This window comes from Pteropus alecto, unplaced genomic scaffold (assembly GCF_000325575.1).
Source record: "Pteropus alecto unplaced genomic scaffold, ASM32557v1 scaffold90, whole genome shotgun sequence".
In the NCBI taxonomy this organism is placed as follows: domain Eukaryota; kingdom Metazoa; phylum Chordata; class Mammalia; order Chiroptera; family Pteropodidae; genus Pteropus; species Pteropus alecto.
The window spans coordinates 116,268-130,178 of NW_006429894.1; the positions used below are offsets into that span (position 1 = coordinate 116,268).

At 61.3% G+C, this 13,911-nt stretch overlaps 1 protein-coding gene across 1 annotated transcript in view; it reads right to left on the reverse strand.

Moving 5' to 3' along the window:
- The window catches only part of IPO9 (importin 9), a 27,579-nt gene that overhangs the window by 9,162 nt on the left and 4,506 nt on the right, over positions 1–13,911 (reverse strand). The window contains exons 5-19 of the mRNA XM_025044781.1: positions 13,296–13,384; positions 12,538–12,624; positions 12,065–12,184; positions 11,861–11,961; positions 11,665–11,723; positions 10,962–11,113; positions 10,237–10,335; positions 9,293–9,399; positions 8,863–9,002; positions 6,542–6,701; positions 3,599–3,825; positions 1,975–2,123; positions 1,436–1,564; positions 579–854; positions 204–370 (exon numbers count right to left, since the gene is read on the reverse strand). Of these exons, the coding sequence (XP_024900549.1) occupies positions 204–370; positions 579–854; positions 1,436–1,564; positions 1,975–2,123; positions 3,599–3,825; positions 6,542–6,701; positions 8,863–9,002; positions 9,293–9,399; positions 10,237–10,335; positions 10,962–11,113; positions 11,665–11,723; positions 11,861–11,961; positions 12,065–12,184; positions 12,538–12,624; positions 13,296–13,384 (2,062 nt within the window). The remainder of the gene's footprint in view (positions 1–203; positions 371–578; positions 855–1,435; positions 1,565–1,974; positions 2,124–3,598; positions 3,826–6,541; positions 6,702–8,862; positions 9,003–9,292; positions 9,400–10,236; positions 10,336–10,961; positions 11,114–11,664; positions 11,724–11,860; positions 11,962–12,064; positions 12,185–12,537; positions 12,625–13,295; positions 13,385–13,911) is intronic.

The window sequence follows — 13,911 nt, forward strand, 5'->3', positions numbered from 1 at the left end:
TCCAAGGACAAGGCAGTGGCTAGGCCAAGCCCGAGACAGACGGCGCTCTGGCCGACGCGGAGAAGACACGGTCCTCATGGGGCTGTCCTTCGGAAATCTGGGGTGGCAGCTATTCCGGTCACATACAGGCCAGCAACGAAGGGCCAGGCAGCTGGAAGTGCTGGACAAAACTCCCGGCGTGGGGACGGGGAGGGGAGGCCCACCTGACTTTGCCTTCGTACTGCCCGTAGAACAGGTGCTGCCGGCCCGTCCACTCCGCCATCACGAACTCCAGCGCTGGCTTCCCGGTCGGCCCGGGGAGGCTGCAGAGAAACTCCAGCAGGGGCTCCAGCTGGGTGTGCACCAGGTGGGCGAAGACCATGATCAGGGACTGGGGGGCCAGAGGACACGAGCTCAGGCCAGAGACACCGGGGGCGGCCGGCCGCGAGAAGCCGAGACACGGGCTCTCCATGTCAAGGGTTCTGGCCGCACGCGACTGCACTCGACTGTTCCGCAAGAGCCGTGGGCGAGGGGACAGGGGCTGGAGGCGGTGCGCCGACTCCCGTCCCCTCCCGCTGCCCCGCCCCGCCCCGCCCTACCTGCATGACACTCAGCGTCTCGGCCTGCTGCATCTTGCTGAGGATGGCGCGCAGGATCTGGTCCAGATTCTCCCCCAGCTCCCGCCCGGCCTTGGAGATGAGTGTGGAGACGAGGCGGCCCACGAAGGCCGCGGTGAACTCGGAGGTGCGGGGGTCCAGCAGCTGGCTCACCACGCGCATCACGTACCACAGCCCGCCGTGGCCCTGGTCGTCGTGCCACTGGGCCACTTGCTCCAGCGCCACGGACACGTAGGCCCGCAGGCACTCGCCGCCGTTCTGGGGAGACGTGGCAGGCTGAGGTCAGCGACCGTGGCTGTGCACTGGGAGGCCACCCGGCTGCGGGGCAGATGCGCCCCCGCCCCCCAAGGCCACACCGAGCGCAGAGCTATTCGCTGAGACGGCCCCGCACCTGCCACGCTCCCGCCCCACCTGCCCAGCCGTCTGAAAACTGCCCGTCTGATCACAGGGGGCGAGGGCTGAGCAATCAGCGCTCACCATAAAGACCCACCTCTGACATCGGAAAACATGTCTGAGGGGCAATAACCTGGGGGCGGGGCGGGGGGGCGGGCGTGGAACGAGTCTATGCAGAAATTGCCAAAAGCCCATCGCTTTGCTGACTAACAGAAAAAACGCCCAGAAAGGCCCTTATCACGGCCCAGGCCGGGGTGTCGGCAACCTCTCCCACAGCGGCGACACCCAGGTGTCAGGGTGCCCGCCTCTCTCCGATGCACTGAGTGACCGGCGCTTGCGGCCGGAGCCCGTCCAGTGCTCTGGGCGCACGTGGGTGTGAGGCTCCTCTCTCGGCGCCCAGAAACCCGTGCGGAGAGCTGTCCCCCTCTCGTCACCTGGGCCGGTACCTGCATGGTGGCGTTGTCATCTGTGTGCAGGGTGCACTGGGCCACGGCGGGGAAGGCCTGGCAGATGAGCAGCTGGGAGAGGGGTGGCTGCGTGCTCCGCACCACTGTCGTCAGGATGTCGATGGCGGTCTGAGGACAGGAGGGGGAGGTCAGGATGGCCTCGGGTGGGGCGGGGTGCCCACACCCTGGTCCCCACCGTGGGGGCACACGCAGCAACCCAGAGAACGCTCGCTAACGGAAGGCGACTTTCTGAAAGAAAAGGAGGAACGAGAAGGCGGACCGTGCTCTCCGCCTCCTCGCTTGACTGGTGGGGGGTGGGCGGCGCACGTCCGGGGACTGGACAGCCGGGCGACACGCTCCGTGGCATGGAGCACGGGGGGTGCTCTGCCCAACTCGCTGAGGCGCCTGGGAGACGAGCCCACGTTCTTAAAGCCGCAAGAGCCACCCACTGCCCTGTGGGGCGGGCCTGAACCCTAAGCGCTGGCGGCAAGTGCGGGCGCACAGCAGAGCGGGGTGCCGGTCCCGCCGACGGCACTCACCGCACACAGCCCGGCGGGCAGCTTGTCTGCTGGCGCCTGCATGATGCTGACGAGAGTCGGGATCAGCCTCATCTGCATCGGACCCTGGCAGGCTTCGATCTGGGACAGCTCCTTGAAGATGTCCTGAGCCAGCGAGGCGACAACAGGATCTGAAGTGGACGAGGCAACACGGGACCCGCCGGTTGGTCTGCAGGCCCTGCTGGCCCCATGGCGCCTGTGTGGCGGCCCCGGCCCAACCTGACAGCTTCTGCCTGGATTACATGTCCCGAGCCCGGGACCCGGAGGACCACGTGAATAACTCAAGGAGCCACCGGAGAGGTGCCAAGTCCCCGAGAGGCACGGTGTGTATGGTGTCACCGAGTCAGGGACGAGTCAGCGAGAGCTGCTCCTAAGCCCCAGCCTGGCTCCTTCCTGGGGCGAGTCTTGCACGTCTCTGCCCTGGGAGGCCTGGACGACCACGAAACCAAGGGCTCACGGGAAGGTCCCGCTGCTGCTGGTGAAGAGACAGGCGTTTCAGGCAGCACCTCCACACCGGCTCCCCCCAGGCTCTCGTGTGTGGAGGGGTCCCGGCCATCTCCCGGGGCGGTCACGACAGACGAAAGGCACACCCAAAGCTACTGTCCAGGACAGCGGGGAAGACCCCCAGAAAGCAGGGCTTGTGACCAGGTGGGACGCAGCCTGAGCCACGTGACCTGTGCAGGAGTGGCGTCCTTTGGGCCGGCACGGAAAACACGCGCCCCGCACGCTGGGGCACGTGCTGCAAGACTGCCACCATGCTGCTTGTGACAAAAACTGGGAAAGGAAACTGGCACAGCATCTCAAGGACCGTTAGGTGACGGCTGCAGAGAATGTGATGTATCGAGCACGACGTGGGGACCGCTCCAGGACGCGCTTAGAGACAGTAAGTCCAATCAAGTGCTCGGCACGGCCGAGCCCGGGACACACTCTGAGCTCCGACACTGGAGCGCCACCTTTAGAAACAGCCTCCGCCTCCCTTCTGATCATCAAGAATTAACGAGGCGCTGCCTGCAGCAACGTGGGGCAGGAAGAGCCGGCAAGGAGAGGGGAGCCTGGGATTCCAGCACCCAGCGACAAGCGCCCCTAGCGACGCATCTTCCCTATACGTAGCTCTACGCACTTCCTTCTAGAACAAAACGGACACCCGGGATTCTGCTCCGCACACCTGAGAGGTCTACTCGCCGCTCGCACCGAGCGCTTGCTCCCCCACCGCTGTGCGCGCCTCTCTGAAGTCTGATTTTTTAGGGGCTGCACGCTGTCCCACCTCATGGACATAATTCCTGTTATTTCCACGCCCCAGACCACGAAGGCGCGGGGAACACCCTCGCTCGGGGCCCTCTGCGCGCCCCTCCTCAGTGGCCTCTTCGCTCAGGAAGCTTTTGAGCCAGTGCCTCATGGCCCCCTTTGTTGTCAGTTCTGAACTCCCCGGTCCCTGCTCTCATCTGCAGTGAGACGGACAGTGACAGGCGCTCGCCGCTAGCCTGCTGCACCTACAGCCCGCGCCACCCCGCCGACTGACAGCCACTCTCTTGGCTCATCATGCCGAAGGTCATTGGCCCCGAGGTCGCACGCCCCGGGCTGTGCGGCGCCCGCCCCGGCGGCGTACCGTTGCTGTACTTGAGGAACACGGCGATGGTGAAGGGGCAGACTTTGCTCTCCACGCTTGCCGTGAACGCCGGGTCCACCGTGCAGACGGTGCACAGCGTCTCCATCACTAGGCTGAGGACCTCGGAGCTGAACTGTGCCGCCAGGTGGATCAGGCCATCCAGGATGCCGGGGAGGAAGGGCTGGAGGACGTGGGTGCTCTCCGAGGCTTTCAGCTGGTCACAGTAGCTGGGGAGACAGACAAGGGACAGTGACTCCCGGGGGCCCCGGACTGCTGGGCTCCAGTCAGTGGCACACGACACCATTTATGCACGTAGCTTCATGAAGCTACTGCTAGCATGGTTTTTACATCTTTCTACGGCAAATTTCATAAATAGCTGCACGACCGTTTCTATGTTCTCAAATCTATTTCTGTGTTAGTCTATTTCCTTTAGAACCCCTTTCATCCCTCTCCCCCATCTGTTTCCAAAGACGTCTCGGGCACATCATCACAGCCCAGCTACGAAGACAGACACTTTATGATTCCTCAGGCTGCCGCTTTAGTCACCATCCTGAGTCTGACAGAAATTCTTGTTATTTTCTAACTATGACGTTTTACTGTCTTTTCCGACGTAACCATTATTTAGTAGGAAACTATTTTTTAACTTCATTATAAAATTTTTCTACGTTTTGAGTTTTTTTTTGCATCCTAAAATGAGATCAATTTGTATAAACAATCACTGTACACATGTGTATTCGTAGGGTTTAAAGTTTTTATACGTAGCTCTACCTTGTCCCATTTTATTCAGTCAATAAATACTTCCTGGGTACTGCTTACCGTGTCCTGTGGACGTAATTACTAAAAATATACTATGTCTTTACTTCTATCTTCAGAATGACAATAAAAGTCAATAAAAACATTGTTCTGGATGCTAAAAAACCTACGACAGAAACAAGGCTCGAGAAATGTTAAAAAAAATTTTTCGGTGTCACAGAACCCCGTGTTTGTGTCAGCCGCTGGGTTCAACGGTCCCCAGTGGAGAATGAAACCGTGGCCTTTGACCCCAGGCTGTCTGCCAACTCCATGCCCCAGGCCGGAGCACCCTGCTCCCCCTCAGTCCACTCGCCTCACACGCCTCAGCCCTGGCCAGTCCCTGACCCTGGGCCCCCCGCCTCCTCCCCACACATCTCCATCCTAAGAGCCAGGGTCCCTCCGCCCTCCCGATGAACTTGAAACTGCCAGAGACCGCACTGGGACCCCAGCGTGCCATGCCAAGGGAGGCCGGGGTACCTCACACTTTTTTATAAACTGCTCCAAACACCTAATTTCTTCTTTAGCCCATGAGAAAGTCTTCACGGAAAACTGACGGCCCGGGAAGAGGCCACGCATTCACCTGGGGCTCCGTGTACCCACTGGCACGCGTGATCACCTTCTGAGCACCTGCAGGTCTTCGCCACTGGCCCCTGCCCCCGTCCCATGCTTTCAGAGGCCCCGCCTCCAGCTCAGAGTCCCCCTTCTGCTCGGGCCTGCTGGGGGCGGCCCCCGCTGCGGCTTTGCGTCTCCCGTGCTGTTCTTCGGCTTCCTCTTCGTGACTTCTGTGTCTTAGGCAAACTTCTCCTTCCCCTGGTGCAGTTTTCCTGACTTCACGGGACTGTCTTGCTGTGTTCCCTTGGGGCTCACTGAGTTTTTATACGTAGCTCTACCTTGAACAGCCCTTGTCAGTTCTGAATCGGGGGACTCAGTCACAGATCCCGGGTCTCGGGGGCCGGTCGCGGAAAGCCTTCCTGTGTGGTGTCGCGCTTCCTTGCACTGGTGTCTCACATCCGCAGTGGCATCGCCTCCTCCAGCCTTTACTGACCGCCCTTCAGTGTCCAGTCTTGGAGTCTGTGCTCCAAGAGCGTGCTGGAACTTCTCCGGGGACCGCTGGACTCCCACTAAGGTGCTCTCGTCCGCGGTGTCCGTCTCACCTCTCCTCGGGGGCTCTCGGACCATAGCTGACGGGCTAGAGGCAGTTCACGGGCCACCGAGAGTCCCCAGGGACCGAGGTCAGGCTTCCGATTACCCAACACACAGGCAGGCGAGACTTCCCTGGGTCCCTTGGTCTACGGCACTGGTGACAGAACCCAAGCCACATGGGACCACAGTCAAGTCCTCAGCGGACGGCGCTGTCAGGGGGCAGCATGTCCAAGCGGCCTTCCTGTCCCTGGAAGGCACTGGGCCCCACAGCACTCCTCCTCCCTGGTCTCGGCTTCCAAGAGGGCGTGTGTGCCCGTGGGCCAACGCCGAACTGCTGCTGGGAGAGGGGCGTGTCGCGGGGTCTCACCCAGCCCCTTGCCGACGCTGCGGCCCCTTGTCGCTTCCCAGACACGGCAGAGCCTGGCAGCGCGGCCTCTGCTCCAAAAGGGGAGCCGCCGGGGCAGCGGAAGGCGGGCTTTGTTTTCAGGGCTTTAGGTCGTTTTTAGGGTTCCGCTGAGACTCTTACGTGTGGACTTAAAAATGTCCACACGTAACCTGAGTGGGAATGTAAACCAGTGGCTAGCTGAGCCACCAGCACGCTAGCTGTGACAGGTAACAACAGAAGAAATGGCAGTGTCTCCAGGTCACTGTGCCAGTTCTGGTTTCCAGTACATGGGCGATTGAACTGCAGAGGGACCTGGGCCCTCCTCCCGCTGTTGCCACCACTGCTGTGAGCCCCGTGTAAGCACACACCTCTCAGGGGGGCGGCCGGGCGGCCGCAGCGCCAGTGACTCACAGGGAACGAGCAGCCGGGGAAGCGGACGCGCCTGGGCGCGCAGAAGCCACGCTCCTGGTGTGGCCTACCTCCCGGCCCTCCCCACACGCGTCGTGCAGGAGCCTGTCACCAGGAAGTGCCGAGCCGCACGATCCCCGGGTGGCGGCCGTCTGGGCGCCCACCTGGAGCTGTCTTCCCTGGAAGCGGCTCCCGGCCCCCGCTGGCGTACTCACCCCCAGATGGCTCTCACAGCAGAGATGCGCACTGACGGGGGCTGCGTCTCGTGAAGACCACTGACTGTTGCCTGGAGGAACTGCTGGACCAATTCGGGGGACATAGCGACAGTGAACCGACTGGCCGCCCACAGTGCCCGACCCAAGAGGAAAGGAGACACTGGGAGGGAGAGAGAGCAGTTAGGGCTTGGACGGCGCGAGTCCCTGCTACCTGCCCTGCCTCCTTCCCGCCTCCACCGCACGGTGACTAGATGCCGGCAACACGCACGACACGGGTGACAAAGACGAGAGCGAGCGTACGGCCACGGCCACAGCCCCAGATCCACTCTTCACTATCTGCACAGTGGATCTCGAATGTTCTTAGGCCCCAAAGACCGCCCGCCCGTTCTCACCCAGCTCTCCCCATCCCTCACCCGCACAGCTCATTAGTCCTCAAAATGCCAGCTCTGCCACTCTCAGAGCACCCTGGACACTACAGACCACAGGGCGGCCATCCATTCAATGTGCAACTCCCAGCCTGCCCCGCAGAGGGCGCCCCCAGCACCACGAGCCTTCGATCTCCCTTCCCCGCTCAACTCGGGACTAAGCCTGGCAACGCGGCCCTCAGCACCCCGTCTCCCTGCGCTGCCCGCCCGATCATCCCCGCTGACGGAGCCCTAACGCCCTCTGTGCGCTGGGACCTGACGCCTTTGGCAGTCATGGGATACACGTTTTATCTGCCCTTCTGGCTACCTGGGAAGGAAGACCATCCCGCCCGCTGGACGCTGCTCGAGGGCAGGGCCTTGACTGGCTCAGCCTGTCACAGGCTGAACGTGGCCACTTGCACAATAACGCCTGGTTGATGGGACTTACTGAACGGAAGCTAACAAACCGAGCCTGTCTGGTAACTAACGCTAATTCAGACAGCGCGCAGTGGCAGTTCACGCGTGGCCAGGGGCTCCTGGGAGGCCCAGAGCGACGTGTTCACAGTGCTCCCAGGACAGGCCTGTCCTCTTTCCTTCTCTCTCGCACATGCTGTGGAGTTTTCCAGAGGCGACCCGCTGTGCGACACCCCGGCTCGGATGGCCCATGGAATGAAGGTTTGCGTTTCTTGTATTTTAAAAAGTCTCCGTTTTACTTTCTAATGTGTTAAATACTGACACATAAGATCCACGGGAAACTCTTTCTGCCTCCGTCGATGCTTTTTAAAAGTAGAAAGGGGCCCTGAGACCAAAAGGTTTAAAACAGCTGAAGTAGAAAAGCTCTTCGCTACAGGCGGGATGACAAATTCTCGCTAGCAAGCCCTCTCCCAGTCTTAACGCTAAATACTCTCAAATCTCCACGAGTTGTTGAAAGTCTTCGCTACGGAAATTCTACAAAAAAATACACTGATGGGATTGAGAAGCTGCAACACTCTCGTTCAACTCGGAACTGCAGAGAGCCCGCCGCACGCCCGGCCACGGGCATGGAGGCGTCAGGCGTGGTCTCCACGCTCCGACCTCCCCTCACGCGCAGCGACCGGAAGCAGGGCACGGTGAGCGGGGAACGAGGGCGCTCTGTGGGCCGAGGCCCGGCCGCTCACCCGTCCAGCTCTGGGATTCGGAGGACGGGGGTGGTGGCGAGACACCCTACGGCCACTGACCGACTGGCCAGCGTGGCACGTTTTCCAGCGGCCTGCGCTATGCAAAGGGCTGCCCGTGAAGCAGACGCAAGGGGACGGACGAGGAGGGAGCAAACGACACCCAGTCCCACGACGCGGGTGCAGAGACCGTGTCGGGGCGGGCCGGCTGCCGGGAGGAGACGCGGCGCGGGTGGCCGCCACGGAGCCCGACCCGGCGACAGGATGGCATGCGCGGTCCCAGCGGCGCCTGCAGCACTGGAGGGTCCAGCCTCTCGGCAGAGGCCGCGTGGTCGCGGGAACGGCACATTTTAATTACTGGAGCCTGGCCAAGAACAGTTTGAAAAGATGACAGGAAACCGACGGGGAGAGGGAGCGGGGCGGAGGCCGCCCGCATTCCGGGCTTGGTAAGGAGAGCGGGACCCAGGCCAGACCCTCGCGGCACAGCACGCAGACCCGCGTTCTGCTCCAACGCCCGACTCAGCACCACCCCGAGTGCCGACCCGGCAGGACGGGCCACGGACGAGGCGATGTCGCCTCTCAGCTGACGAGGCTCAAGCCAAGCGCTCTGGCCGTTTCACGGGGTCAGGTGGGTCCGAGTTCTGGGACGGAAAGAACTTCCCCCGAAGGACACGCACGTAGCTGGCTCACCTGTCTCAGCGCACGACTGAGCGGACGGCAGGTCTGCGGGCGCCCAGACTGCGGGTGCCGCACGGAGACCTACCTGAGAGGCTGAGGTCTGCGAGGACGACGCGCGTCAGGAAGCCGTGCATGTCGAAGTGCACCCTGCCACTCTTCACACTGTCCGTGACGACGGACTTCGCCGAGCCGAGCGCAAGCATGCACGCCTCGTGCACCTTCCACCTGCGACAGGGGCACCGGGGTCGGTGAAGCGCGCTGAGGAAGGCGCCAGGGGAGGGTCTCCGGCACGATGCCACCCAGGGGCCCTGACAAGAGCACTTGCCTCCTAATTAAAAACAAAGCGACAGCCCTTCCTTCCGGAGCTTTTAAAAAGGGTAAAATAAACGTATCTCAACCGGTGGTTTCGGGGTTGAGAAGAACCGCTAGGACAGAGGGCTCGGAGCGAGGCTTTGCTCGCTGGGGCCGGAGGCCCCGCCGCGTCCCTCCACGGAGCCCGCGCTGCTCGCTCTCACCAGTGCTCGGCGCCACTGTCCTTGGTCTGCTCAGCCTCCTGCAGATGCCGAGTGGCCGCGGCGGCCAGGGCCGCTGCACTCTCGTTCTGGAAGTCAGTGGCCACGGCCTGGGGGGGTGGGGTGAGGGGGTGCGCTCATAAATCCATCTGTGCAAATCAAACCCATCTGAGTTGCCAAATGCAAATTTGATTGCAAACTGAATGCTCCAAACTCTTCCACATACACATGCTAAGCTTCGATGAGGTGCATGAAAACACGAGCCCTGTTAGCTGACAGTCTCTGATGACATCAGAGCCACACCTGTGTCTCTGCTGTGTGCAGGTGCCAAACAGCCAACGACGCACATAGATCCCTTTGGCCAGAGTCTAAGGGAGCGACTTGGGCCCAGCTTCGGCTGATGACAGGCCAGAGAGCACTCCCTGGGAGCCGGGCGGAGAGCAGAGGCCCATCTGCCCAACAGGACTCAGCGTGACCTTGCCTCGATGCCCCAGCACGCGTCACGGAGCCAGCAGCATTCACCAGCGACAAGAACCACCCTCCCACCCCACAAAACTGCAGCCTCAAGATCACCCCAGCCCTCGCCAGAGCCGAGGAGCATGGGAGCAGGGGCCTGGGGGCCGCCCCCCAGCAACCCGACGTTTGCCAAGCTCTGCTTCGTGCCACACTCCCAAGGAGCGGATGCAACGGGAACGGCCCTGTTGCCACCACCCGGTGCATCGGGCACTCGTCCGCAGCACAACTCTCGCCCGAATGTTTACTTGTAAACCAGAGCCAGCAGCACGGCTCTGGGACCCGACTCTTGGATTCCGTTTGAGACGCTCCCGTCACCCCCAAACGCCTAGGGCACGGGTGCCGCCGACCCCGCTGGGCTTGGGTCGGGTGTCCAGGAGGAGGGGGCAGCTGGGGCAGTGACGGTCCGTGGCTGAGGCGGGAGACGCCCTTACCAGCAGTAGGTCCTGTGCTGCGATCCTGACAGTGTACGAGAAAGTGTCATCGTCCTCGTCCTCCACGAACTGCTGGGGGTTGGCCGTCCACACTTTAATCTGAAAGGCCGTGAAGTCGGGGCCTGAGCCACAGACCCAGCTCGCACGCCCCTCCGCACACGCGCACATACGGGGAGACCTCAACCCCTGTCTGCATCTCGAACAGAGTCCAGCCCCCAGCCTCTCCTCTCTGACGAGAAGCAAGCCCTTCGTCGAGGCCAGCAACACCGGTCACTGACCACTAGCAGACACCACTTTTACTGTGGGTCGGCTGTCATTCTTGACAGCGATTTTCTGAATATGTTGGGTCTGGTGGGACACTGGACGTGAGTGAAGTCAACGTTCACACTCGTCACACGAGAGAGGCGTATCTCACACGTCAAATGCTCTTTTCTGGTCCAACAGCCCACCGACCCGGCCAGTGACCGGATCTCTACACTTCACGATCTACAGAGAACGAGCAGATTTTCTAGCTGTAAAAGCCTTCAGTGGGCGAACCTGTGCAGGCCAAGGCCAGAGGGCTCCGGAAGCCTGGTTACCTAAGGCAGGAGCCGACGACACCCCAAGCCCGGGGACGTGGCAGCCCAGCACGTCACAGGAACTTGCTCTTCCAGTGCCAATTTTCAGAAAGAAACCTGCGTGCGACCGAGGGCTCGCTGTCGGGTGCCTTCCCCAGACGCCCTTACCTGCTCCTCGGTGATCTGCATGTACAGGATGACGTAGTAAACCAGCTCCGGCAAGGCTTTCTTCACGGTGCTTTTGAATTTACTATTTTCTAGAAGAGCGTGGACGAACTCGAAAATGCTGAAGACGAGATTTTCAAAGCCCAGGACCTCACCTGCAGGCGACACGCAGACGTCGACGACGGGAAAACAGAAGGACACATGTGCCAGGAACGGCCCACGTTACCCTCTGAATTCATGAGCCATTAGAGCACTTGCTGTTATTCCCGAGGGAAAGGAAAAGGGGGCTGACGAGTCCAAGGAGGGAGCTTTGAAGATGCTAAACACTCTGGGTTTTCAAGTAAAAATCCAGAAACACAATGCACTTTCCAGCATGTCTGTGTTGGACGTGAAATACTTAAAAATACTAAAGCGGGAAGGAAAGCACCGCCTTCTGGGGGGTCCCAAGTCAAAAGAGACAGGACGCCGGAGCAGGCGGGTCAGACAGCCCGCGAGGTGCCCCGTCAGCTCGGAGGCGGCGTGATGCCGAGACTCACACCGACGACCCGTCCCCACACCCACGGCTCTGAAAGGACAGTCCACCAGGACGGTGACTCCGGGAGTGAGCCTCGAGGTGGCTGCGTGTCCGGTCCCCGGCTCCCGTCTCCTTCCCAGAGCCCCTTCTGCACTAGGCGGTACCTCCGCCAAGATCGCGAGCGCCACATACCGTCAGAATCCACGGGATCTTCTACTTCCTCCGTGTAATTTACTTCCGTCCTCACGTAAGTATGACGAAGAGTAAAGAAATCGAACTTGGAGTCTGTTTGACAAACAGTCTACGAGGGAGGGAGAAACTAACGGGAAAAGCAGACGCTGCGAGAGCCTCGTCTGAGGGCGGGACCCCGAGCTCCGGGAAAGGATATAAGGCCGCGCTGTCGGTCAGCGTGTTCCAGACGATGGGCAGGATCTGCTGCATGGAGGACACCATGTGCTTCGGGAAGTTCTTCACCAGGGCCGTCACCGCCTGAGGACGCAAAGACAAGGCTGGGGTTGCACGGGATGCGGGCGGAGCGGCAGCGGCTCCGGAGCAGCCCCGGTCCCGGGCGCCGGCGGCGGCGAGCGCTCACCTTCAGGACTTCCATCTTGAAGCCGCTGTCGGAGGTGGGGCCGTCAGGCACCTGCAGGGCCTGAACGAAGGCCTCCGTGAACTGCTGCACCACGGGGAAAATCAGCGCTTTGGCGGCGCCCTGGCGACAGAAACCGCGCCCGTTAGCGGTAATGAGACGCGCGCCCAGCGCCCAGCGCCCCTGCGGACTGCAGCCCCGCCACGGCCTCCCCACACCGCATCCCGCACCCCGCACAGGGCGGCTGCCTCTCAGCTCGCTCCACTTCCCATGGCGGGCATGGCGAGCGGTGACATTCGGGGGTGACGGCGTGGGAAGGACGCAGGGAAGTGAGGGGCTAGAGGAAGAAGGCCGGGCCCCACGCAGGGACAGTCTGCTCCAGGCGCCCGTGCACCCGCCCCCAGTGAGTGGGATTCTGGCCCAGCTGCCCCGCGGCGGGAGGCGCCCATTCCGCGCCCAAGCGCAGAGCCTGTCACCTTCTCCAGCTCCTCCATGTTGCAGATCATGTGGGCACAGGCAGTGAAGATCTCCACAGCACGGGAGCGGGTCCGGATGCCGTACACCTGGGGGACAGAGCAGCGTGAGAGGGCGCACGTCCGTGTCCATGTCCGTGTCCGTGAGCACAGAGAAGCCGACTCCTCGGTCCCGCCACGGAGAGATGGGAGTGCACCCCTCACGTCCAGGGGGCTGGCTCCCCAACTCAGAGAACGCTGGCAGAGCATTGGGCTCGCTGGACTGAGCTGGGCACCCGCGACTTCGGAGGGCCGGCCTGACGACGAACACCAGGCCGGACGCTGTGTCACACACCCGGTCAGGGCACATCTTTTGAAAGGCGGACCCGTGGCTGGGGCGGAGAGGCGCGGGGAGGGGAAGCCTGACCCGCCGGCACGCGCCCCGTGCACGTGTCGCTGGTCCCACACCTGTCACTCAGGTGCTTGTTCTGTTTGGTGCGGGTCCCTGGGCGGTGCAGTGACGGACAGGCTCCCGATACTCAGCTGAGGGGGGAGCAGGTCAGGTGCGACGACTGGCTGAGAGGCTGGCGGGGGCGTAAGGGCACCAGGTACCAGGGGCACAGCGGGCCGGGAGGTAGAACGTGTGACAAAGAGTGTCTCTCAGTCACTCAGCAGAAGCGAACGGGCTGAGGCGAGTGCAGACTCAGGCCTTCGTCGGTAAACACGACACCTCCCCCTGGGGACAGCCCTGTCTGCCGTGACCCTGGGCCGGAGACCCGTACCTCGGCCATAGTGAAGATCTTATACATCTCTGGGAGAATGACGGGAGCGACGAGTGGCATCTGGGTGTCTGTTACTTCTCGCGTGAATTCTGCAAAGGAAAAAACAGCACTGTAAAAGCACATTGCTTTGCAAAAACAGTAAACATGAAAGTTTTGAAGTTCGGGGTGGCGGCCCCGACAGAGAGCGTACAGGTGAGGACACTGGCCCGGAGCCGTGTCTCAGGGAAGGAAAAGCAAGAGCTACTGATTATTTGTTAGAAGTGGGGAGAGAACAAGGGGATAAAGGGAAACACACGCGACGAAGAAAACCTTTAGCACAACAGGAAGTACAAATGTGAAATTACAATATACACCTGGAAACTACAGTTTATTAACCAACGTCACCCCGATAAACTTAGAAAGAAAGAGAAAGGAAGAAAGAAAAGTTTTCTATAGGCAAAGAAAATCTGTGACAAGTAGGTAAGAACTTGTGCGGCCACCTTAGGAAAAGTCCGCATCAACCTCGTTTGTGCCCAGGTGTCAACATCCTGGGGCGTGTCGCCTTTGGTGCTATTTTTGATTCTGTCCCCTGCCAAGCTGCTCTGACGCACATACAGATTGATCTGGGGGCTGCTCT